This window comes from Cyprinodon variegatus, unplaced genomic scaffold (genome assembly GCF_000732505.1).
Source record: "Cyprinodon variegatus isolate N-32 unplaced genomic scaffold, C_variegatus-1.0 Scaffold535, whole genome shotgun sequence".
In the NCBI taxonomy this organism is placed as follows: Eukaryota; Metazoa; Chordata; class Actinopteri; order Cyprinodontiformes; family Cyprinodontidae; genus Cyprinodon; species Cyprinodon variegatus.
The window spans coordinates 334,023-360,381 of NW_015150988.1; the positions used below are offsets into that span (position 1 = coordinate 334,023).

General features: G+C 39.8%; 1 protein-coding gene across 2 annotated transcripts; it reads left to right on the forward strand.

Annotated features, from left to right (window-relative positions):
• Positions 1-4,060: 4,060 nt before the first annotated feature.
• On the forward strand, positions 4,061-26,279 carry hmha1 (histocompatibility (minor) HA-1). Of its 2 annotated transcripts, none has more exons than XM_015391331.1 (24): positions 4,061-4,373; positions 5,751-6,000; positions 6,374-6,556; positions 10,521-10,661; positions 10,736-10,820; positions 12,620-12,692; positions 12,829-12,901; positions 13,155-13,286; positions 13,814-13,875; positions 13,964-14,074; positions 14,161-14,241; positions 14,339-14,506; positions 14,949-15,086; positions 15,168-15,361; positions 17,536-17,651; positions 17,754-17,837; positions 18,068-18,169; positions 18,257-18,420; positions 21,949-22,137; positions 22,212-22,349; positions 23,387-23,658; positions 23,732-23,969; positions 24,797-24,902; positions 25,511-26,279. In XM_015391331.1, the coding sequence occupies exons 1-24, from the start codon at positions 4,098-4,100 to the stop codon at positions 25,945-25,947; spliced, it is 3,813 nt and encodes a 1,270-aa protein (XP_015246817.1). In that variant the 5' UTR covers positions 4,061-4,097; the 3' UTR covers positions 25,948-26,279. The 2 variants fall into 2 exon arrangements, with proteins under 2 accessions (XP_015246817.1, XP_015246818.1); XM_015391332.1 differs by having other exon boundaries at positions 4,064-4,373; positions 24,794-24,902.
• The last annotated feature ends 80 nt before the right edge of the window (positions 26,280-26,359 follow it).

The following is a 26,359-nucleotide window of genomic DNA, read 5'->3' on the forward strand; positions in this document are numbered from 1 at the left end:
AGAAAAGGAAAAAATGTAAGTAGAGCAGAAAAGGAAAAAATGTAAGTAGAGCAGAAAAACAGAAGAAGAAAAAGAAAAAAAAAAAAGAGAAACGATGAAAGAAAGAAGAGATAGAAAGGAGACAATGACAAAACATTTTCAGTCTGCTTCATCACCTGTAACGAGTTGAAAAAAGAACAGCACGACCGAAAGACATGGTACGAGACATACAATAAAGCAACACCTTGAAACTATCGCTGAAGTAATATTATCAAGTCTGACATGTACTCTGTGTTACCTGAAGATACGGATGTGGGCTTTCTGTATGGAAGTAAATCTCTGAGTACCTGGAGCCAAGCACCTGTAATTGTTTGTGAGGGTTCACTTGTGCATGTAAAGTTTATCCATAGAAAAAAATGCTCAAACACCCAGATTTTTACAGTAGTTTACTGTTTTTGGAATCGATTATCATTCTGTTGTGTTACTTTTAAAGCCAGCTTAGATGTGTTTGGTTACACACACACATTTCCTGCCCCAACAATCAACCCTGTCCTGTATGGAGGACCAACTCTGCCATATTTAAAAATAAATACAGAAATAAATAAATGCTCAATAAATAAATAAGGATGCAATTAATTGCCTGTCTCAATTAATTGACTCTCTAGTACACCCCCCCTCCTCATTTGCATAATGAGGCAGAAATTCATACAGAAATGTAAAAAGGGCAGGCAGAAATAAACATCAGCAAAGAAATAACTAGGATTAAAAAAATACAAAGGAAGAATAAAACAGACAAAAATATTATAACATGCACATAAATATATACTTAAAAATATAAGTAATTAAAAATAAAGAAGACTATAAAGGACAAAAAAATATTACAAAGGCAATTAAATAAAGAAGCTATTTAAAAGAGTTATATACATTTATGTATAATTTAATTTCTACATACATTTATTTGTTTATTGTATTTTTGGTGGCAATTAATTGTATGCTTATTTATTTATTGAGCATTTATTTATTTCTGTATTTATTTTTAAATATGGCAGAGTTGGTCCTCCATAGTCCAGACTCTATCTGAAACTGCCCCTTTAGAAATAAAGGAACTTTCCTTCCAAAGATCAGGAACCACCAAGTTCCCAAACTGAGAAATGAAGAAACACCAGCGTACCGGTAAAGACACGCTGTCTGCTACAAGAGTGAGAAACCAGCTGCTCTGATACTGAAATCTTTAAGCTTTACTCATATTTCTGGCTTTCCAAGTAGAAAACTCTAATATCTTTTGGAGAAAAATGTTACGGTTAAAAAAACTGGGCTGAAATGAAAAGAAGAATCTTGATGGTTATAAGGGAGGGTTTCAAAAGGAATATGTTGGTGGAAGCTGCTGTCAATATGCTCCATCCAGAACTCCTCAGGTAGAAAAAAATTAGTTTCACCTGGTTTAATGTCATATAAACATAAATACCGGACAGATTCATTGATTTGCAAAATAACCTTTAGTTGTGGCCCTAAAGCTGTGATGTTTTTTGTTGCCTAAACGATTCAGTTTTTAAAGGGACTATTCGTAAAAGACAACATTTAATAGAATATTCATGTTGATGGTGAGAGGCTGTACATTTCTGACCATAAATATATTTTAATTTGTTAATGTTTTACCTCCCTTGTTAAAGTCAAACACAGCATTTTATTAAAAATATAAATCCTGTCTTAAATATATTTACCTTCTGAAAAAGCATAATTACAGAAAGGGAGTCTGTTAGAGCAGAAAAAGTGAATGTTTGATGCACGTTAAAGACATAATTTAGTATTAGAAGAGCATAGAAAATGGTTTAACCTTTTTTTGCCAACCAGTTTTTACATGGGAGGATCAGGGGTCAACAGGGGCCAGTGTCCCAGTAGAATTGGTTCTGGCCTCTATACTGAAAACATACTGTACACTGCAAAAATTGGTATATAACTGCGTTTTTTAAAGGTCAGGGTACTTTCCCTTGATTTGAGCAGGCAGTTCAAACTGTTTGCAAATAGAATAAGATGATTCATGTTTAAAATAAGAAAAAAAACCAAAAAACTCCACTAGCTTATATCAGGAGAAAATATTTTTAAGCAAAACTCTTAATTCTTTTGACAGATTTTCATAATTACCTGCTCAAATAAAGACAAATACACTTATTTTTAGATCAGTGTAATACTAAATAATTTTCATTCCAAAAAATAAATATCAAATAAAATCTAAAAATAAAATTAAAAGCAATCCACTAGACACTTTGTCCAGTGAACTTTCTTTTTTTTTACGACTATGACCTGGATGACTGAGAATCTTCACCAGTTTACTAAATAATTGTTATGATAATATATGCTGACAGCTGAGACACTAACTGTTTTTCCCTTTGGACCAGTTTTAATATTCTGCCTTCACAATTTACTTTTTTCTTTTTTTACGGCAGTAGTGACTCGTTTTTCTGACAGTAGGCTGAGGGGGAGAGACATGCTGCAAAGGACCACAGGTCAGATTGGAACCCGGGTCGGCCGCGTCAAGAACTAAGGCTTCCATACATGGGTCGTGGACACTAACCACTGCACCACCTGCACGCCTAATTTTGAAATAACAGCTTTAAGCTTCACTAATAGGATCACAGTTTTCATCTGCAAACTTGGTTGTTTGGCTCACTTAATGTCCTAAATGATGAGCCCTAAATCTGTTTTTTTTTTTTTTGTGTTTTTCTGTGTGTTTGGTATTTATTTTGTGATGTGCCCCCATGAAAATTAACCCTGGCCCCCCTTTTGTGTAGAACCGCCACTGAGCCCAACACTTTAACAATAAGCAGATAACAAAATTAATTTTTTATTCTTTTTTATCAAAAGTCTTTTGTAATTGTTTAAATGGGAATTTAGTCACTGTTTTAATAATTATTTAAATATCGTTCCAAAATAAACATTTTGTATTTTTATTTTGTTCCTGAATCCAAAACGTGAGAAATTTGTGACATTTCACACATGGTTTAGGAACCAACCATTCATCATCCTCTGATAATTACTGAGACAACAATAATTATGCATGAACAAATAATTTAGATGTCTTTATTCCAATCCCTTAGCACAAAGTAGTTTATTCAAGTATACTAAAAGTGCACTAATTTCATACTTAAAATCAGGCAGTGCACTTAGTTTACTTATTCTAAACTATATTTCATATACTTAACAATAGTATAATCAAGTTTACTTGACTATACTATTGTTTACTTTATTGTTTACTAAAGTATACTTTAGTAAACTTAAAAATGTCCCAATTTAGTTCGAAAAATATTACTTTAGTAATACTTCAAGTACACTAAAAGTCTACATTGTTTGGTATACTTTCTAAACTTATACTTAAGTATTCTTAATAGAATTTACTTCAAGTATACTACTTTTTGCTAAGGGATAAGCGGTCCTATTTTGTTTCTCAAATACTAAAATAGTAATAGAAGTTAAATTAAGTTAAATTTAGGTTTCAATTTTTACAGTGCAGGACTATTTATATGGGAGATTTGATGATTTGATTCAGAAATACATACACTAAATTCCTGAAAACATGATTTACGCATGGAATAAATGAGATAAAGGAACAAATTTATCCAGTGGAGTACTTTTATATACTAAGCTATTTATACAGGTTATATTCAGAGTAAATCTTGCAGCTGCAAAGCTTTCTTACTTTCTTTTTTTAGACAGATGTTGTGTTTTGTAACCAGACTCTGCAGGATCTTACAAGCTGCCAGGATTTTGCATATTTCACAAAAAGAAAAACGATCTTGTTTGCATTGATAAGTCGTTTTAACGTCTCCAGCTGGTGACGCGGCTCAGGTCACATGTTGGACACACACCTGCGCCAGGATGGACTGATTGGTGAGAGCGAGGAGACAACCTGCAGCTCCGCACTCAGCAGTCCTCCTCATCGGTTCACACTCATGAAACACTCGGAGTGACGTCCGTTGAAACTTTGTGGAGCAGGTGTGGTTCCCCACGGCGCCCCTCCACCCCCCACGCCAACGCGCGCGCACAGAGCGGATGCCCGGAGCAGCTTTTGCGGTGAGCAGAGAGTCGTGCGTCTCTGTGCGTCAGTGAGCCTGCGCGGCTCGATGAGCGACAGCAGGAGGAGGAAGACGCACAGACAGTTATCGTGGCTCCGGGTCGGCACGGATGGCACTGAGATCCCGCTGAGCGCCAGCGGCAGACGGAACAAGTGGCGAGCCGGGGGGTGGGTGGGGGGTCTGTGCGTCAAACTCAAAGAAGTCGGGATGGACGGGAAGGGAACGCTGAAGATGTTCAGGAAGAAACGGGAACTCATTAAGACTCCGTCCATCTCAAAGAAGAGCCGAGCAGGAAGCCCCGGTCCTCAGAGCGGCGCCCAGTCTGTGAGTAGCGCATCACTTCTGGTTTCTGCTTCCAGAGAGAGCGCGTGTGTCTGTGAGAGAGTGTGTGAGTGGGGGGGTCAGTTAACCTTCACCTGTATGGAGCACATCTCCAAACCAGTGGGGTTGATTATGGGCCTGAATGTGAGTGTTGAGGGGTTTGACCCCCTGATGGCAACTTCTGGCTGGTGACAGACCGACCTCTGCATGCATGAAACTTCTAGACAGTCATGAAAATGCAGAGTCACAATGGCGAATGCTCTACAGGGCACCTGATGGCACATTGACTCATATCTGGTTGAGTATTGCATAGGAAGTACATCTCTTGTGGTTTTTTTTTTCTTTTCAACCACTGAAGCACTCATTGTGCCCTGCCTCTACCAGAGACTACAATCAGAAGGACTAATTGTGTAGTTAGGTTGGGCAGAATGCTGAAACGCAGTAAAAATAGCTACAACCCTTACTCCACCACTCAAAGAGTTAAGAAAGCGGAGACCAAAGGCAAGGACAAGCTGGACATACTGCCCAACAGGCACAGCATATGGCTCAAACAGGTAGGTGTGGGGCTACTTCTGTCCAGTACCATCCAGGTATGATAAATATTCCTCCAATCTACTAAAGATGTAGATACTATCGTTGCAAAATGTGCTTGTCGTTCAATTCAGGTTGAAGTCTTAACCTTTGCCTAGTAGACCTTGCCTGATTTTCGAAGCATTTTAATTGGGTCATCTCCAATGTTGCTTCTCCAAACATTGTGATATTTGATTCCATGTGTCAAATTGCCACACCCGACGCAATTTGGAGTCAGGAAGTGTTGCACAACGCAGCACAGGATCTTGTGAAAGGCCTCCTATGTGTGTTTACCAACAGCAGCAGCGGCGGTGGTGGTGGTGGAGGCTGCAGAGGCAGTCACAAGTCCTCCAGGGATGAACCGATCGTTGGACAGAAGTCTGAGTGGGCCAGTTTCTCACCCGTCTGTCTAAACTCAATTCAGTTTGAATATTGGAGGAAATTACAACCAGTGCGATCTCTTTGAAAGATAAATGGGTCCTTTTCATATGCAGAAATATAAAAACAGATTAAACCAATGTAAAGTGATTCAGAAGAAGGTAGAAATGTATTTACATTTAAAACGGAAGAATCATGATGACTAGATAAAGGCCACAAGCTGAAAAAAAGCGTTGGTCAGCAAATAAGGTTGTTTCCAGTATGTCAGGCAGTACTGGAGTCATCACTTTACTTTTTAATGCAAAGCTATCAGGTTTTTAACGCCAAAGGAAAAACAACATAATACAGAGAGGCGTTACCTCTGTAGACCATCCTGGACGATCCTTTCAAAAAGCCTGAGAACTGAATCTTTACTCCCTCTCTCTCCCTCAGCTTTCCATTCTCCAGGAGCAGCCTCGGAAAGATGCGGCCGATGCCTCCCTGTCCTCCTCGCCCTCCTCTTCCACCACCTCCTCCACTCTCACCCCCACCTCAGCGGGGCTCCAGGATTCCTCCCTGTCATGCCCGGGAACCCCGAGCCCCCAGCACGCCAAGCTGGCCGCCATGCAGGCGATGGGCTGTCCGTCCCCCGGGCAAACCCTGAAGAGGCCGACGGCTCTGACCCGACACGCCAGCGCTGCAGGTGTGCTTTGAAAACACTGTAAAGTTCATAACAAAGGTTCACTGAGGTCAATAGAACTGCCTGCTAAAAGAGCATCAAAAACTGAGAGAGGATGGAAATGATTTATGCAACCTGATCTGGTGAATCAAACAACCTACAGGCAAATTATTTATTCTTAGCCAATAGCTCTACTTGGATGTTGTGGGGATTAAAAAGGTTCTTTGAATGTAAAAATGTTAGAGAAAATTCTAGTATTTAAGGGTAAAAGCAGAATGTTCTTGTAATTGTCTCCAAGGAGTTTCTGGGTCTCTCCTGAAAAGGAAACGGGTGTTTGAACGGTTCAGAGGTGATGTTTCTGCCAAATTGAGCATGCAGCGTTTTTATGTTTCCACAGGTTTCCCAGTTCCATCGTGGGTACACACTAAAGGTCAGGGGAAAGGAGCCTCGAGTCCGTCCCCTCAGTCAGAGGTACCGGAGAGCACCGTGATTGAGGTGGAGGACATCCCGGCCTTGCTGAGGGATGTGGCGCGGTTCGCTGAGGCTGTGGAGAAGCTGAAGGATGTTGTGCTGGCTGAGGGTAAGAAGCTGACCCCTTTTATTTTCACATTGTAAAGCCTCCTCCTGTGCTGTAATCCGCCTGCAGAAGCATCATGAAATAATGTGTTCATGTTGGTGGAGACAAAACACGACTTTGCATGCTTGTAAAGCCAGGTAGCACTATTGTTCCTGCGGGGGTGAGTTGTTCAGTTAGAACAATGCTGTTGTTGCTTCATTTCTACTACAAGTCAAACTTGGGATGCATCGGAGGGCTCCTGTTGATCTTACATCAGCCCGAACACGTGTGCTTTTTACGTGTTCGACACCAGCAGTGGGAGGAGCTTTGGTGCAGAGCTTCCTCTCTCAGAGTTGACGGGTGCGTTTCCGCTGCGCCTACAGAGTCAACCGCACTCTTGTCTCCTGCAGGAAGCCAGCTTCTTGTTTACTGCAGCCGTGTTCATGCACTCTGTGCCTCTCCTGCACGGTGCAGCCAAGCCTAAAACAGACTGCGTCCCTGTATTGAGATGGAGTGATACCCACAGGAAAATTAATCACTTAAATATTGTCCTTCAGCTCCATTTAGAAACCTCTGGTTACAAATGCCCCTATTTAGCGCAGATCCTGAAATATCTTTCCGTCTCCTGTTATCTGGCTTTAAGTCACGCTCCTTTTCACCCATTTTAGCTTTCTGAACAGGAAGCCATGATGGATGCGTCTGTGACAAAGGCCTTGTCTGATACTTCCTCCTGATAGGTTGACCTACGTCACTATAAAGATTATTACTACCTTCTTTTTATTTCACTTTAATGGTGCTACTTCATTTTTTTTCAGCTTTTGTTAACCCTTGTGAACAAATTGACCCAACTCCACAAGCCACAGAAAGCGGATAAGGCAGAGCAGCAGGACTGAACTCTCGAGTCTCTCGGGTTCTTCTGTAACTCTGTTCTCTTCTCTGACTCCTGCTGCCGCTCCTGCTCTGTTGATGGACAGATTTAGGGAGGTTGAAGGTTCAGCTGTCTGTTTTCCTCCTCCAGCCGAAAGCTAATGGGTAGCGTAACAAGTGCAAGGTTACAATACAGGTAGGGAAAAGAGTTCAGGCTCTACAGGCTTTCTACAGTTTTCTATCTTAGGAAAACAAGTTGATTGCATCTACTCATTGACTCTAAGGCAATCCCTCACACCTAGCATGCTTGTAGCGACAGTGTAGTGAAAAAGCTCGCTTTTAACAGGAAGAAACCTCCACCAGAACCAGGCTCAGTGTCAGCAGCCATCTGCAGAGGCCGACTGGGGTTCAAGGACACAGAAGCAGACATAGAAAAAGAACACAGAAGCACTGGTAATAGTAAACTATCTCTACAATGAACTCTGAGATGAAAGATGAAAGAGAACATGCGTGGTTTGTTATAATAAAAGCTGAGTCTTTAGCCATGTGTAGGAGAGAAATGGGACTAGGCGCTGTTAGGAATGGAACTTGGGTGCTGCTATATTGTAGAGGTAGAGGGCATGACCCATATACTGGCTGTCCCAGGTTCAAGTCCTGGCCTTGCTGACCTTTGCCAAATATCTCTCCCCTCTTTTCTTACCCACTTTCCTGTCTCTATACTTTAAAAAAAGACAAAATGAAGGCCTCTATAGCCTAAAATAAAAGAAAAAATTAAAAAAAGGGGACTAGGCGCCGTTGGAAACGACTAATATTCCAGCTAAAAAGCTGTTTTCACAGACCACATGAAATACCATGAATGCCCTTGACTCTGTTCAGAGTCGAGCGCCATTTCAATCACCATTTGATTTTATTATATTGTAACATTTGAATCATTATATTTATGTTTAAGTAAAAATCAGAGCATTGGTTTTTCATTCAACATTTAAGAAGCGTTTCTTTATTCACACATCTTTCCATCAACTGTGAACAGTTGACGGTTATTAAAAAAGACAAAGCTTGCATGGCCATATATTTCACCTGCAGGTAGAGTTAAACTTTAGCCCCACCTTCTACCTCTGTGCCATTTCCCCTACATGGTTGTGGGAACCGTTTGGTGGTGTTCTCCTCACTAAAACCTTTAAAAGCTGTAAATGTGTGGAGCACACATGATAGTTGTCCAGTTGACTGATTGTCCTGACAGAGCTGTGACTCTCTGCAGCTCCCCCAGAGTCGTCATGTGTTTTTAAAGGTCCCTTGTGAGGCCTGTCACTTTAGATTAACAGTCCTGTCCTGTTTGGTGGTGCCCCACCCTTCCAGTTTTCAGGTGATGGATTGAACAGAGCTCTGGGAAATGTTCAGTTTAGAGTATTGTTTTATAACCTAATCCTGCTTCTTGTTCTCTTTTGTAAATGGTAAATAGCATGTACTTATATAGCGCCTTTATTCAAGTCAGGAGACTTGACCAAAGCGCTTTACACTACATTCATTCACCCATTCACGCACACACTGATGGTGGCAAGCTACATTGTAGCCACGGCTGCCCTGGGGCTCACTGACAGACAAACATCTGGGGCTTTTGAGGAACAGCTGGATATATTATGCACTACTGAAGAGAGTTTGATGCACTGACTTATTTAAGGCTATTCAAGTAATCTGGGATGATAAAAATACAGGCCACACTTTCCAGATTCTTACTCATTGGAATATTAATATGACTGATGTTTGATTGCAACGTTAACAAATGTGAAAAATGTTCTAGTTATGATAGTAAGGCTTCACAACCAGACTTATATGAATACATCTAACAATCACCTCATAGCTACAGGGTTTGATGCCTGCTTACCTGTTTATTCCGTCTGCAACTTTTATTTTTCTTTATTTACTGGAAACAGGAACATGTATAAGTAACTCATAAAACAAAGTAGGGTGACTTACATAATTCCATTAAAAAAATCTGATCTTTACAGATTAACTAATCCTAATATGACAAAGGATTGTTTAGAAATCCTGTTTCATTATGTTTTTAATCGTGCCAATCAGCTCAGTCATGTCTTATTCACCGCTGCTTGTTTTGACTCTTGTCCAAATTTTAGGGAAACTCCAAGTCTGTTTGACTGTTTGACATTTTCATACCAGGCTGCAGTTTATCCCAACCTACTTTCATTTCCTACACTCAAACCAACCATTTAGTATCAGCGCTCTCACCAATAGCAGTTAATTTGTCGTGATCGTTTGCTATATCTGGATAAATTCTCATCAATTATCTGATCTCATGTATGTCTGATGTGTTTTTCAGCACCTAAGTTATTCTGAATCTCTTTTAAAGTCTCTTTTTCTTTATTTAACATCCTAATTCTCAAGAATCTGGTTCGGATTGCCGTTTGGTTTCGCTGACCGATTATTAGCCCTGATCTCTGTTGGTGGATTTTCATAATCAAATTTTTCTTGCAGCAGAAAATAAAAAGTAGAAAATAGAGATGAAGTGAAACAGCTAGCATCTGTGGAAGCTAAAATTACTGTATTAATGTTTCATTTTTCCTCTTAGCATAAGATTTTCCCAATATTGGTCTGATAATCAATTCAGTTTATTTCTATAGTACCAATTCACAACAGATGTCGTCTCAAGACACTTTACAGAGACAATTAATCAGATTATACAGTGTCACACCCTAAAAAAAGTGTGTGCACAATAATGGAAAAATCTGCCTCATAATAACATTTATTTCATTTTTGCAGCCCTTAAAATTAAAATTCCTCTCAGTAAAAAAACGTCACTAAATCTTTATGACACCGACTTCTACTTTAATCTCAGTTAATAGAAAAATGTACTTAATGACAATGTTTGACACACATGATGCTTCACAAAACATTTTTACAAAGTCCACATTTGGACTGCCAGAGAATATCTGATTTTTCTCCCGTTTCCACACTGAAATAACGATTTAAAGCAACAAAGAGAATCTGAGAAAAGCTCCTGCAGAGATGCTGATGTTTTCTAGTGGAAAATTCACAATCTGTGGATTTGTTTTTGTTTTTCTACTGCCTTTTATTGGCTTGTCTCACCAGCTACTCTGTCACACAGGTAAGGAGAGCCAGCGGCCTGTGGCACACGAGTGTTTGGGAGAGGTTCTGCGAAACCTACGGCAGGTCATCAACACGTACCCACTACTGAACACTGTGGAGATCCTCACTGCTGCTGGGAAGCTCATCTCCAAGGTTAAAGGTGAGCTGGGTAAAGAGAAGGAGGGATGGGGGGAGGAAACATGCTGTAACCTGAACATCTTATCGCCGTTTCAGGTTTTCACTATGAGGCGCCCAATGAGACGGACAAGAAAGAATTTGAGAAGGCCATTGAGACTATTGCAGTCGCCTTTAGTGGCAAGTAAGTACCTTTTAGCAAAATGGATATTTAGCAGCTGTGATTGAAACTGGTTGTTTTAGTTTGAGCGAACGGTTTGACTCTGATGGCGTCTAAACCTTATGACCCGTATCCCACATGCAGACGACTGCAATGCTGAGTGTGTAGTAGTGAGCTGAGAGTCTGATGTTGGGAACCTGTGAGAAGTGAGTTGTTGGTGACACATTTGCATAAGCCAAGCTGAAAACAGGAAGTGGTTGTTTTTTTTCATCTACTGTCAAAAAAACCAAAACCTGAAACTGCTGTTGACTACCTGAGCTCTAACGGCACAGATTGCACAGCCTGAGCCCATAAGGCAGCGTGAGAATAATCGCTGGATTTTTGACAAACACAGGCAGAAACCAGATCAAAAGGCCAATTAAAATGATGGTGATTAGGTTGTTTTAGTCTTTTGTTTTCTCAGACGTAAACCTGCGAAGGAGAGAGAGAGAGTAGAGTGTCTGTGCCATCTCAGAGCTTTAGACAGCTGTCGGTTTTAGGAGGAAGTGAGCTGGCAGAGGCAGTTGAAATCAGCTTCACAAGCCTGTTTCCTCATTCCCTCCTCTGCTCTTCCTCCCACCAACTTTTCTGTCACAACAAACAAAACAAAACAAAAAAAAAAGTTTAACAAGGAGTGTTGACTTTTATTCTTTACCCAATATGTTACCAAACAGCCCAGTTCCAAAGGAAATGAGCTTTCTGACTTCACAGAAAAACGATCAAACCCGATAGAGGTGATTTGGTTCAAGACTTTATCTTTGTCACTTCCTGTATCTGGTGTACCTGCAAAAGGTTTCACATTGGGCTCAGACCTCCTTCCCTTTTTTTTCTTTTCTCCCCTAAAAACTGCTTTGCTGTAAACAAAAGCACCAGCTTCTTCCTCGACGCTACATTCTCCCTCTGAAAGGTGCTTCGGAAGAGATGAGACGGCATGAATATTCAGTGCATGAATTACTGCATCAGTGCGATGTAGCATAGAGGTGATCAGCCTCTGCTAGCCCTTCGCCTGTCTGCATTGTAGATTCTTCATAGGGTTTGGGTCAGGGTACTTCTACTGGTCCAGCACAGTGGTTACCATGGCCACCAAACCAGTTTATGTAGTTTTTTGGTATGATGGACAGATTCTAAGTCCTGCTGCAAAAGGAAGTTAGTATCTCCATAAAGGTGAGGGGGAGTGTTGGCCTAGTTGGTTAGAGCAGTGCACTTGTGCTCAGAGAAAGTTGCAAGTATCCGGTTTGAATCCCACTGCCTCCACTCTGCCCTTAACCCCACGCTGCTCCCCGGGCGCCGCACAGTGGCAGCCCACTGCTCCCCAAAGGGATGGGTTCAATGCAGAGGCTAATTTCTCCAATGTGAGATCAATAAAGTTCAATCATATCATATAAGCTTTTGAGCAGAAGGAAGCATGAGGTGCTCTAAAAATTCCCGGAACATGTGAGCACCCAACTGTGAACAACAATCATCTTAGCTTCAGGATAAATGAAAAGTCAAACTGTGCTTTCATCATAAATATGGACTTTGGACTCCTGCAGCACTATTTACTTAATACCAACCCACCTTTTCCAACCACTTTGTATTATTACCCATGATAGTATGACTCTAAACAAACAGCCTTTTGAGGCTTTCTCTCGCCTCAGAGAGTATTTGTTTAACTGTCTGAGACATCAGGCCATAATCTAACTCTTCTGTAACATTAGAAAACATGAACGCTGTGATTTAAATCTGCTGCAAATGATAAAATAATAAAATAACTCATTGAGGTGTTTCCTTGTGTTCTCCTGCAGTGTGTCTGAGCTGCTGATGGGAGAGGTGGACAGCAGCACGCTGCTCTCCCTGCTGCCCACGGAGAAAAGCAGGGTGCGTCTGGGACCAGACATCCCACATGTCGATTTAACGCGTCTCTAAGACTTTTATTATCAGAGTGTTTCAGTGGCAGAAATTGGAAAAAAAAAAAACAACAACAAAAAAGGCTGTGTTTTTTGTGTGCTTTCAGTCGATGGAGAACCTGTATGCTGCTGGAGGCCAGGGAGTTGAAGGTCACTTTAGGAGCGACCTGCAGGACAGCGGTAGGCTTCCCAAAGTCTTCCTGAAAAAGCTGAAATATTATGTTTTCATTTCTGCACCCAATAAATTTAACAGATTATCTCTAATTCAACCAAAGTAATCTCTCTTTATTCAGTTTTCTGCTGTTCAGCAGTTGATCTGCTAATATAAATTTCACTGGACAGTAATGATATCAGTCTACATTAGACCACAGTTGGAGGAAAAACCTGCATTTATTTTTCACGGACTGACGGATGTTTGCGTGTCGTTCTGCAGGCAGAGTTGAGGAAGTGGATGTGATTCTCCAGCGCAGTGAGGGAGGGGTGGACTCGGCTCTGCTCTATGCCAAAACCATTTCCAAGTACATGAAGGACCTGATAAGTTATGTGGAAAGGAGAACCTCATTGGGTAAGTGGCAACGTGTCAAGTCAAGGCTATTGGAGGGCAAATATCCTAAGTAGAAGTTTATAGGAAAGGTTTTCAAGCTTTATTTCTGGCTGTCTGGGGTTCACGGTGCTTTGCTGAAGTCTTTTATTGGAAGGGTTAGAGTATTTTGAACTTTCCAACCAAAGGTTTCAGCTACTTTCAGGGGACTTTATCTGGCAGATGATTGTGAGGGGAAGGAAAAGGTCTTCCTTTAAAAATAAAGAATGTGAAAGAGGGCGTTAACGTTAACAATTAAGATAAAATGAACAATCAAGGTCCAGTTCTAAAGCTGAGCTGTAGAGCTGCTATCTGAACAAATCCAGCAGCAACAAGTGGAGATATGGATTCAAATCATCTTTCTTCCATTTTTCTGCACCGCTGTTAGTATCACAGTTTGTGATTTGACATATTTTATGCCTGTGTGAAATGCAGAATTAAACTGTTTCACCCTTTGAAAACCACAAGGGGGAGCCACAATGCTAAGAGATTTTGCTCCTCTATATTTACAGAGGCAGACTTCGCCAAAAGCCTCCAGAAAATATACCAGTCCTGCAAACACAGCATAACACACGTAAATCCTCCTCATCCGATTTCCAAATATGCCAAATAAAAAGACTTGTTCTTTAGATCTTCTGACAGTGATGTGTTGCTCCCTTTAGCCCCACATGCCCCTGTTCTCCATCTACTCTCTGGCCCTGGAGCAGGACCATGAACAGAGCGTAGGGCTTCAGAACGCCAACATGACTCTGCACGATCAGACTTTCGTTCAGGTAAACGCAGATTCTGAATCAGAGAGCTTTTCGTTTTTGATCCCACCTCCTGACATCCCACCTGATAAGCTGCCTTCCAATCACAGCCTCTGATGCAGCGCAAGCAGGAGCACGAGAAGAAGAGGAAGGAAATCAAAGAAAACTGGATACGAGCCAAGAGAAAACTGGTAGGGCGTTTTCAAATTGACCCAATTGATTTTGATTTGTGGCAGGAAATTGCAACCCAGATGCATCCTTTTTTTTTTTTTTTTTTTTTTTGGTAAGCTTGAATGTGAGGCAAACCTGCGAAGAGCCAAGCAAGCTTACATTGGCCGCTACGAGGAGTACGAGAAGGCCAAAACAGCAGCCTGTAAAGCTGAGGAGGAGGGAGGAGGATCCACTGCAAAGTCTGTGGAGAAGAAGAAGCGCGCTGAGGAAGAGGCTCGTAACAAGGTCTGGACCAACATTTCAACTTCTCCACAGTGGCGCCACCTGGGGGTGGCCACCCTGTGCAATGCCCAGGCCACCCCACTCGCCAGTGTAGAGTGTAGTAGCATCAGTTTAGCATTTCATCCCATTATGCATAGCCATCAATGTAATACTCATATCTTGGGTTATTTTGTGATTTTTAAATCTTTATGATTTTTACAGGCTTATTTACCACAATAGTAGATTCAAACCCTGAAATTATGGCTTTTAGTTTCAGTGGCCACCCCAAGATTTTTATTGGCCCCATCTGCCCTACCCATGAAACATTTCTCTTAATCTTTTCACACATATCTTTCTTGCTATTATAAATCGAGTGCAACATGTTTAACTTGAGCCGGTTGATTTGACAGACCTAGAAAATAAGCTAAAGCAAATGCATTGAATATTTGTTTGCATGGTTCCACAGGCTGTGGAGGCGGAGGCCACCTACAGAACATGCATAGCAGACGCCACCACTCAGCAGCTGGAGCTGGAACACACAAAGGTGACGGTGCTGCGGCAGCTTCAGGACGTCATCAAACAGAGCGACCAGACGCTCCGCTCGGTCAGCACGCACACACACTCATCCAATCCCCTTCCCCGTCTCTGCATAGACGTCTTTAACCCCCGTACCTTCATCCTGCAGGCCACCATATCCTACTACCAGCTAATGCACATGCAGACGGTGGCGTTGCCCGTCCACTACCAGACTCTCTGCGAGAGCAGTAAGCTCTACGACCCTGGCCAACAATACGCAGCACATGTGCGAGACCTGCAGCTCCCTGAGCAGCCTGTAGTCCACTACTCATTTGAGACGTACTCCCCATCCAACTCTTCAAGGTACAGCTAATCGGCACTCGCAAAAAACACAGAGGTTTGCCACAAATTATAGTTGCATTCTCAAACCAAAGTTTAACCTCTTACACCCTCAGGGGGTATAAATAAATTTCTGCCTGACAAAACACACAAAAGTAAATAACTTATAGCCTCACAGCTATTAGATTTAAGAAGAAACTTTTGGTACCTCTGTAAAGGTAAGATGTCATAGAATGGTTTTCTGGTCTCAGCACCATTGTAGCTTTGACCCTGCCTGAAATATTAGGGACAAAATACAAAATATTTTGCATTTTTTGAACCTCGCCAAAATTTTCTTTGAAATAAACATTGCAAAACACTACCAAAATATTATTTATAGCACAAAAAAGTAGTACAGACTTTTAAATCTAAACGTTGTGTAAAAAATATACCAAATTTGGACTCAATCAGATGAATCATATTTATTTTAGAATGGTATTAGTGAGAAATGTCTTAGGCGGAGGGGCCATTTTTGCACATTTATCCAAAAATGTCACCAAACTGTGCCAAATGTGTTTTTTACATCAATACTGGGGGTTTGTTAAAATTACGAGATCACGTAGCAGCTGGACCCACCGGTGGGTCCGCAGGGTTCTAGGGGTTAAGACAGAAATCACCCTTATCACATTTCAAAAAGTCATTTTTCCTTAAAATAAGTGCATTTTTTTCTTGAGGAGCTAAGTGAGACACTTTACCAATGGACCAAGATAATTTACACATAAAATAATTAACAACTGCATTGTGTTATTTCTAGTGCATATTATCTATTTATCTTAAGTAGGGCTGCAAATAACAATTATTTTGCAAATCAATTAATCTTTCAATTCTTCTTTTAGATTTATCAATTAATAATCAGATAGTAAAAGGTTCCTTAAAGAAGACCTTTTTAAGAAATTAACCCAGGTGAAACTAAACCTTTCCCACTGGAGGAGTTCTGGATAAAGTAGATTGACAGACAGAATATTTTTATCGTAAATGAAAAATGTTTAATTTTTTTTTTTTCCCCCAGTCTTGGTATAGCTACTTTTATAAGTGGGTTGCTATGTCAGCTAAACGCATTTTTAGAGTCTCTATACTCAACTTGACAATTAAATGATTACTAAATTAGTTGTCCGATTAATTGTTTCAGCCTTATTTTTAAGATTAAAAACTATCATTCCATTGGCAGATCATCTTATTTACCTAATCAAGGGTAAATACACTTAATTTAAGTAATTTTTATTTATTTATAGGTCGTTTTTGCTGTTCAGAGGTGTTAACTGTGTATTTTTTGTTTTGGATGAACTGCCTTTTTTCTATATACAATTAAAATTAAGTACAATAAACTCTTTAGTTTTACTGGGACCAAAATTGAGGGAACACTGTAGGTATGACTTCACATTCATGGAACAGACATCAGGTTAGACGCTAAGCTGTGGTGGAAAGTAACTATGTACATTTACTTGTTAATTGTACTTAAGTACAAATCTGAGTATCTTCTTTTTACTTTTGTATTTTTATTTTTTTTATTTTGGGTTACTAATAACTCCACAACATTTCTAGGAAGCTTCTAGTTCGTTGTTACTTTTGAAATGCAGTTTAAACATGGCAGATAGCTTTTAGGACTGAATCTGGACGCCACTGTTTTACAGATTTAATGACATTCCACACATGAGAAACTCATGCCAGATATTATTTGTAGTTTATACATTGAATTAAGGCGTTAGTTGTTTCCATGTGGCCAAGTTGTTCAGTAGGATGAGTTGTGGTTTCTTGGTGCTGATAGATTCAACCTTAAACCTTTATTCCACAGTGAAATCAAGACACTCCTGGTTTCTTTTTAAATAAGAAATAATCCAAATAACTGTCCTTATTTCTTTAGCCTTTTTTTGCAGAAGTTCAGATTGTGTAGAATTTGTAGTGGTTTCCTAAAGTTACAAGGTTCTTTAAATTTACTCTGAAAAGGACACAGAACTGCACTGATATTAGTAAATTTAAATTTTGAATACTTAAGTACTTTCAATAGTGAGTACTTCAGGTTTTTTTTGACTAATAGATGAGCGAGCAACTTTTACTTGTAGTTGAGGAAGATTTAATTATGAGTATTAATACTTTTATTGAAGTACTACTCCTGAGTACTTTGTCCACCACTGACACTAAGACAAATTATCTGATTTCAGCCATGGCCACAGACCAAGAAACGACAGTTTCAACACCGATTCGCATTCGACTCAAAGCGAAGTTATTTCCATCAATGTGGATCCCACTGCTGGAGAGACGGAGGCTCAACGCAAAAGTAAACCGCCCTGAAAAAACTCTGGATGTTGCTTTAAGGGTTAAAGAGCTGTGGTACTGTTCGGATCTTTTTCCTCATGCTGTTGTTTTCCCGTTTCCAAAGGACAAGGCCACAAATCCTGGGGTTCCACCGTGAGCAACGACAGTGTGGGAGACGCGGTGCTGGATTCTCCGACCGCCAGCACCAGTGAGTCTGAAATCTGTTATGTAAACACGTTGACAGAAACATGAAGACTTGTTCCTCTGATTTTGAAAATATAACATTGTTTTAAAGGTTTGTTTTGAAATGATAAATCATGATGTTGGATGTGCAACTACAAAATTAATTTCCTAAAGAATTAAGATTTCATTATGAATATTGCTCATCTGGTGATAAATACATGCACCTTATAAAAACAATGAACCTTTCACCTTTAGGTGACATTTCCAAAATGGCTCGAACGTCGTCGACAGGAACGATGTCATCGGATGAGGAGGCTGATGAGAAAGATGGAAACGTTTCATCATTTGAAACCCCAAGTAGGTTTTTAACAGAGAATCCATTTTTTTCCTGCCGTCCTGTGTGACGCCGGTTTCTCCTTAACGGAGTCTGATCCTTCTGTGCAGATATTAATGGCATGGATCCAGAGGTGGCGGTCTCCACCAGACCGTTCCGGAACATCGGCTTGTCTAAAGCGGCCCAAACCCACAAACTAAAGAAGCTTCGGACTCCGTCCAAGTGTCGGGAATGTGACAGCTACGTTTATTTCCAGGGGGCCGAGTGCGAAGAAGTGAGTCCATTATTATGCTTTATAAACATAGCAGACATCTTTACATTGATCATTTAATTATCATTAATCAACTCACTCACTTTGCTGTTCTCACTGAAATAAACACGCTGATTTTCCTGATTTTTCACCTAAAAATATAGACATTCAAGATAGCAATATAGTGTTAGACAGGGCGGTTCCAAGTAGGCCTGATCCAATTAATCTGATTAATTGATTATCTTCAACTAATTTGGTAATCGATTAATCGTTAAGTGGAGTATAGAGATTCTAAACATGCCTTTAGCTGACAGAACAATCCACTAAGAGCAGTGATTATATCAAGATCGTTAAATAATATACCGGTATGTACATTTTGTATTTAGGATAAAAAAAAAATATATATATATATATATATATATATATATATATATATCTTTCATCTGTCAGTGGAAAAGTTTTAAGTTTCACTTGGTTTAATTTTTTAAGAAGTCTTCTTTAAGCAACATTTGGCTATCTGATTATTAATCAATTAATTGAAAAAAACAACGGACAGATTAATCGATTTGCAAAATAATGGTTAGTTACAGCCCTGGTTCCAAGCCTCCAGGGGACCCTAAGCAAAATATACTTTTGATGTCCTCTATTTGCAATCAACAGTTCAGTAAACAATGAACTCCCTGCAGCTCTGGCAGGGTGGTTTGCAGTCTCTTTCTCTGTGTTTATATGACTCATCGAGTGCAGCGGTCTGCAACATTTACAGTCCAAAGAGCCATTTTTACATTCAGTCCAACTAAAACTTGTTTAGAGCTGAACATTTTACATTATCTAAAGGGATATCTATCTTTGTTTTGTAATCATCACTGTGCTGTTTCTAAAAAAAAATAAATATATATATAAGATTTTGTGAAAAGAAAATAAACTTTTAATAGTTTTCTAAAATCTTTGGAAAATATAAAAAAATAATTAAAATCCAAAATATATTTCTGTTATATTTAGATTCTATTTATTGTGGAAATCCAACCCTTTTTTTTTTCAGTATATCTATTTTCCAAAGATTATCTGGCTCTTCATCATCGTTTCATCAGAGCGATGAAGAGCCATAGTGAGGCGTCTAAAGAGCCATAGGTTGCAGACTCCTGATCCACTGTTACTTTATTTACTGTAAAAGTGTCACATGGTTTAAAGTAATATTGAAAAACGAATCAGTAGTCCAACAACAATAAACCACAACATAGCTTTGAATAAAAAAGAAAATAAAACCAGACATAGTAAAAATCAAATACGAAAAATATCCTAAATTTTATTGAATAATGGAAATAAAAGGTTAGAAAATAAAACAAAGCTTAATAATTGATTCTTAAAACTTTATACTAAAAGCCTTATTTGAAACAAATTATGTTTATCTAATCGTTAATTTATGTCTTCCTCTTCCTTTAAACCGGTCCTTCCCAGCTTTTCTGTTTGCAAAGTCATTAAAGACGTCGCTGCAGGAAATCTAATGATCACTGCTGCCAACTTCATCCTTCTACCATTAAAGATTAATTAAAACATTCACAGAAAGAGAACATGCAGCGATCCTTAGAGCTACGCAAAGATTTGGATAGAACTCGTGTCTCATTTTGAGCTTTAGGACGTCTAGAAGGTCCTCCATCTTTGAGGCCAGTGAGCTCTCATCACTATCAGACTGTTCGTCTATGAAGCTTAGGCTGGTCCTTTCATGTTTGCGTATCAATTGGGCCTCAAAACCAGTCATTTTTCAATTCTAAATGATGAATTTTACAAGATATATTTATTTAAAAATTAAAAATTTCATCAGGAAATATTTTTTTATTATTGTATTTATATGTGAATCAAATGCCTACACAAAAACAAATTGTCCTTAGTGGCCCCCCACCGGCCCCTAGTTCTTCCAGGCCCTGGGTTGTTGCTCATATCACTTGTGCTTTGGCCATAGTGCAAACAAAATGTTTGTATAAACTTTGTAAATGCTGAAAGTGGGTCAAAATCGACCTCAGAGGATGCAGTGGTTATTAAAACCCATGAGTCATAGTAGCTTTATTGGATAACCTCATTTGATCCTCCAGCAAAACGCTAAACTCGCAAAAGTTTTCACACAATGGAAATGGAGCAGCTTCAGATGCAACAATACATTTATTATTGAGCCAAGCAAAGTTATCCCTGCTGTAGAGCCTGATTTAAGCAGATAAAACCATTCAGATCATGAACATGGTGCCACCAGGAGGATGAGCGAGGCATTGCTCTGGTTCAGGTAGCATTACAGTCCTATGTGTGCGGACACCTTCTTCATATTCCTCCCCTGGTTAAACAACTTAAAAAAAAAAAAAAACAAAAAAAACCCCCCAAAAAAAACGCCTCCCAAAAAAGGAAGGGGAAAAGGAATTAAAAGGAAAAAGAACCGTTTAAAAAAAAAAACGTAAAATGTTTCACCCGTTCAGCTCAAAAAAAGCAAACCGTTGGTTTCTGTCAGGTTTATGAGGTTGGATCTAATGCCAGAAAAAGACGACCTGGATGTTTGTCACGGATTACTAAAGTTTTTAATAGACTTTGGTCTTTTTAAAATTTATTTTGAAATACTAGTCCACATCCACAGGAAGACAGCAAAGGTTTCATATCTGATCTAAATATAAAGTCCTCATTCAACGTCCAGGTCCACTTCATGTTTTTTGGGGCTTTTTGTAAACGCATACACGAACAGCTGTGACATGTCTGGTTTTAACTTTCCTGCCATGATATATAGTCACAAAAAAAACTATTTCATTTATGCAATAAATGAGAAACGCACCTCAGGTAAATTCAGGCCAATAAAACTGGGTGTAGATGTTGCACTAGAGACCAAGTATCCAGATTTTAGCTATCGAAATGTTAAAATCGGCAGTGCCAGGCTAATATCTCCACCTGCTGTTACACTGTGTCCAACTTCCTTTTGCCAACAGGTTCTTAGTTCCCAAGTTTGGAGAAAACAAAGACGCATTCTGTCCATTCCTCAGAATTAACTTTAATCAGCAAGTTTTCTTAAAACAAACAAGCAAACTTTCATCGGTTTTCCATCACTATCATATTCAACGGTACGAATGAAACCCAACTTTATAAAACCATGTGTAAAAGAATAACGGTACAAGACAAGAGAACAAAACAGGATGAAGGCAGTGTGAACAAGTGATGATCGTTTTTTTCCTGAGTAAATGCTATCCGATTATTATTCGAAAAAATTCGACAGATTAATCGATTTGCAAAATAATCATTAGTTGCAGCCCTACTTTACACAACATAGAAATTAAATATTGTATTTTATAGGGAGTGTTTGCAATGAGAAAATATATTAATGGTAAAATATGTTTCTTTTTATGTTTGTCTTTTTCCCCACTAAATAGATGGACTCATAATAAAACTATTTTTTCTTTTTCTTTTGCACATTTTCAAGGCTGATAACAAATAATTTACCAGAAACTGATTTTGAGGAAGTAGCAATGACTGGGTGCCGTCCTAATGGAAAACATCTGGATAAATGGTTTTCCTCTTCTCCCCCAGTGTTTCCTGGCATGTCATAAGCGCTGCCTGGAGACCCTCGCCATCCAGTGTGGCCATAAGAAGCTGCAGGGCCGCCTACAGCTGTTCGGCAGGGATTTCACCCAGGTAGCGAGCTGCGCCAGCGATGGAATCCCCTTCATCATCACAAAGTGCATCTCTGAGATAGAGAGACGTGCACTGAAGATGAAGGTGAGGCGGCACTGATTTAGATGTTTGAGTCGGTGTTGGAGCCTCTGGTTGGAAACGCTGCTTCCTCTTTACAGGGCATCTATAGGGTGAATGGCGTGAAAACACGCGTGGAGAAACTCTGTCAGGCCTTTGAGAACGGCAAGGAGCTGGTGGAGCTGTCTCAGTGTTCACCGCATGACATCAGCAACGTCCTCAAGCTTTACCTCAGACAGGTACCAAAGTACCCTATTGAAGGCCATTGTTGGGTCTTTAAAGAAGAACGGAGTGTCGATGCTAAATTATGCCTCCTGGTCTTTGAATTCTGTCACTGCTTAAATACCAGAGCATAGAATCCATACAGGGATTATTCAGTTATTATTACTTATTTATTTTTGAGTCACGTCAGTGTGATTAAACATTTTATTACGGAGTTATTAACCAGTTTAAAATGTAATGAAAGGAAAACAAGCAGAGTTGGTGTAGATCCAAGACTTTCAGGTCAGGGAACATCTGCATAGTCAGGATACAAACTGCTCAATTTGATCTAAATAAGTTTCACAGATCTTCCTGTTTCTTTGCAACTAGGGCTGAAAAAATGAATCGGATTAATCGCATTTAACCAAGTATTTAAATAGGCAGCAACTAATCGAGTTATCGATTAATCGTTAAATGGAGTGTAGAGACTGTAAAACGTGTCTTAGAGCACTAAAATCAAAATTGTAAAAAATATGAAATATTTTGTTTTTAAGATTTAAAACAAAACAAAAAAAAATTTTCCGTCTGTCAATATGCTTGATGCAGAACAACTGAAGTAGGAAAGTTTTAGTTTCTTCAGGTTCGATTTTATAAAAAGTCCTTAAGGAATCTTTGGCTATCTGATTATTAGTCGATTAATTGAAAAAATAATTAATAGTTGCAGCCCTTAATAAGGAAAAGTTGGATTTTGTGTTGGGCCAGTTCCTCAGTAGGACACCAGGGGGCAGTGCTGAGCAGCCAAAGCCTTCAGAAATTAACAATTTAATAAATCTAACTTGGAGGCTTAAGTGGTTTTAATTTTACTACTGAAAGAGCAGTAATGAGTCAGAGTATGAAACTTTTATGGTCTGAAGCTAAACTTTAATGTATGTATAATTATCTGTTGGATAACAAATCAGTAAATGAGATGAGGACTAAAACTGGGGGAGCTTGGATAGAAGCTAAATTGCATTTTTTTAGTGTTTCTTTTTTTCTGTTTTCTACATTTGGATCTTCTGTTTCCTGTTCCTTTCAGCTGCCGGAGCCCATCATGCCTTTCCGTCTCTACAACACACTTATGGGTCTGGCCAAGGAAAGTCTGCAGAGCGAAGGAGACACGCCTGAGGGAGAGGAGGCGGAGTCCAGCGGCCCCACCCCAGCCGTGGTCAGGGGGCCCGAGCTGGTGGACCTGGGGCCCAGCACAGACCCAGAAATCCTTGTCTTGGTGGACAGCCTGAGGGATCTTGTGAAGGAACTGCCCAAACCTAACTTTGCTACGTTGCGGTACATCATCCGCCATCTTCGAAGGTCAGCTGGGATAACTTGAATCGATTCAGGTCACAAGTTGCCCCCGCTTAACATTTCTGTTTTATCCTCGTAGGATTGCAGAGCTGGAGGAGGATAACAAGATGAGTCCCAGTAACTTGGGTATTGTGTTTGGGCCCTCCCTGATGCGACCTCGTCCAACCGGGGCCACGATATCCCTGTCCTCCCTGGTAGATTATCCACACCAGGCCCGCATCGTGGAGGCCCTCGTTGTGTTCTATTCTTCCATTTTCCAGATGAAAACTTCACAGACCAACAAAGAAACCCCCTCCACATCCAGCTCTATGCAGCAGGTAGGGGCTGCAAATACTTCCTTCATTTGGTCAGAAAGTTTAAGATCTCAGGCTCTAAACTCTCCTCTGCAGGGCTGAGAATTTATTTTCTCATTAAAATGCAGTCAGATCAACAGCGTCTTGTACAAAAAATATGTCTGAAAAGAAATGTACACATTTTCTGAACTGTAGCAGAAAGTTACCCCTTTATGTGGAACACAGTGGTGGAAGCACCATGCTGTGGGAATTCTTTACTGCAGGGAGAGGGAGTAAACAGGGACATGGACAGGAGGTCATTAGAGCTAATATAAGGATGACAGAAGTCTACAGAAGATAAAACTGAATAAACTGGTTCAAACCAGATTTGTGTTTAAAAAAAAGACCCAAAGTCCAGATCTGAATCAGTTAGAATATGAGGGAAGATTTAATGGTTGTTTTTCAACGTTCTTCATTCAATCTGACCTAAAAGGAGCAGATTTCCACAGAATGAGATAAAGGCTTTTATATTAACCCTTTTAAAGACTTCTAGGAGTCACAGCACCAAAGTGACTGAGCCGGTTAGGCTGTGAACACTGATGAACTGAACTCTATTCAGAATATTCTGAAAAGCTTTCCATTCACTTTAGTTATGGTCCATTACATAATGGACGGCCATAACACTTCCCTTATAAATCATGCAGGAATAACTATTTTATTTATGTACACTAGGTAATTTCATTATATAAATTGAATGACTCCCTGTGTGGTTTCTTGGGTCCTTTATATTAATCTTTTTGGTAATTTTCTGTTTTGATCAATATGAAAATATCCAGCTTGCTTTAATGTTTTTCACGTTTTTAATCAAGCAGGAAAATGTTTCCAATGAAAAGACGGGAAGCCCCGGAGACGGAGAGGAGACCGAATGCAAAGAGGAGCAGAACAAACCGGACTCTGACAAGCAGGAGGAAGGCTGTGGTGAGTGAAGGCCAGAGGTGTCAAAAGTATTCATGTTTATTTATCAGGTTAGACTCCTTTTTTTTCTTTTTTTTTATTTAAAAAACACTTTTTAAAACTGCTTAAAAGTATAAAACTAAAAGTAATGCAGGAAGAAATAAGGACATAAGTTTTACTGCACTCTATTAAATGAACACTTTTCTACAATTCTGGATGACAACTTCCTTAGACTTCATTTTCTTAGTTTTATAATTTATGGTAACAGTGACAGATTTAACTTTGCATCTTGAAAAAACTATTTATTTTGGTATGTGGTGAACAACAAGTTGGGGCAGCAGCGAGACCAACCGCAAAGCAATTATTATGGATGAAATAAATAATTTAGATGGTTTTTATTGTTTCTAAATACCAACAGGCCAAAATTAAATGGAGCTGAAATGAAACAAATCTAATGAGTCCGTTTTTAAAATGTAAGCAATAGAAGTAAAAAGTTGTCCAAAAATAATTAGTCTACTTAAGTATGGTAACGAAGTATTTGTACTTTGTTTCTTGACACCTGTTGGTATCGTCTTTGAGCAACCTGGAATTTTAGGGTTAAAGAAACTATTTTGTTTTTAATTTGTTTCTAGGAAGTTCTTTGGGATCTCTGGGCTCCAGCGAGCAGCTCCCCGACTCCGACTCAGAGCTGGACGAGAGCAGCCGCAGATCCAGCAGGCTGGTGAAGCAGGAGAGCGAGCTCAGCATGGACGACGACCAGCTGAGTAACAGGGACAGCATGGACCTGTCCGGTCACTCTGCCGCCCACACCGACCCGGAGCAGGAGGCAGAACAGGACCAGGACACCTCTGAGGGAGGAGACCCCCCCGATCTGCCGGACAGCAGGCCTCCAGATGACGAGGGGGACGTAGCGGAGCAGGAAGTGACGACCTCACTGGCCGAGCTAAATGTGAACCAGTCCAACAACAACCAGCCTGGCTCTCCTGCAGCGAGGGTCCCACTGGCCCGTCTGTGTGGGAAGAATCTGCCCCTGACCAGAAGCCGAGACACGGAGCCCGAGTTTGTCTGATCTCAGGATTTTAAGTTAAATCAGCAGAATGTGGAGTTACAAATAAATAAATGAGGTTTTATTCATTAAAGTCAAGAACTGAGTTTTTAATCTGCTTATATATTGAGGTCATGATCCTGCATAGAAACGTCTCTACGCTTTCTGGTTAATTCACTTTGACTATACTTGTACTTATTTTCAGTTTTTACTTGGATCAAAGTGTATAAAGTCCAAACATTTCAAGCAGTTTGCTTTTTAAAGAGCTGTGAAATTTTAAACTTAAGCAGTTTCTTATGAATGTTTCCTGTCTCAACTGTCATGTCTGACCTATTTTAATAAAGATTGATTTTATCTTATAACTTTACTGATTAGTATTTCTGTTGTGCGTTATTGTCCAAAAGTGGAATAAAGAGCCGATGCAGAGCAGGAAGAG

Bases quoted from the DNA above. Each gene is read 5' to 3' on its own strand.
- hmha1 (XM_015391332.1), top strand. From the start codon at position 4,098: ATGAGCGACAGCAGGAGGAGGAAGACGCACAGACAGTTATCGTGGCTC. The intron at 14,075-14,160 runs GTAAACGCAGAT...TTCCAATCACAG, and splicing joins ACGATCAGACTTTCGTTCAG to CCTCTGATGCAGCGCAAGCA. The intron at 23,970-24,793 runs GTAGGGGCTGCA...TTTTTAATCAAG, and splicing joins CATCCAGCTCTATGCAGCAG to CAGGAAAATGTTTCCAATGA.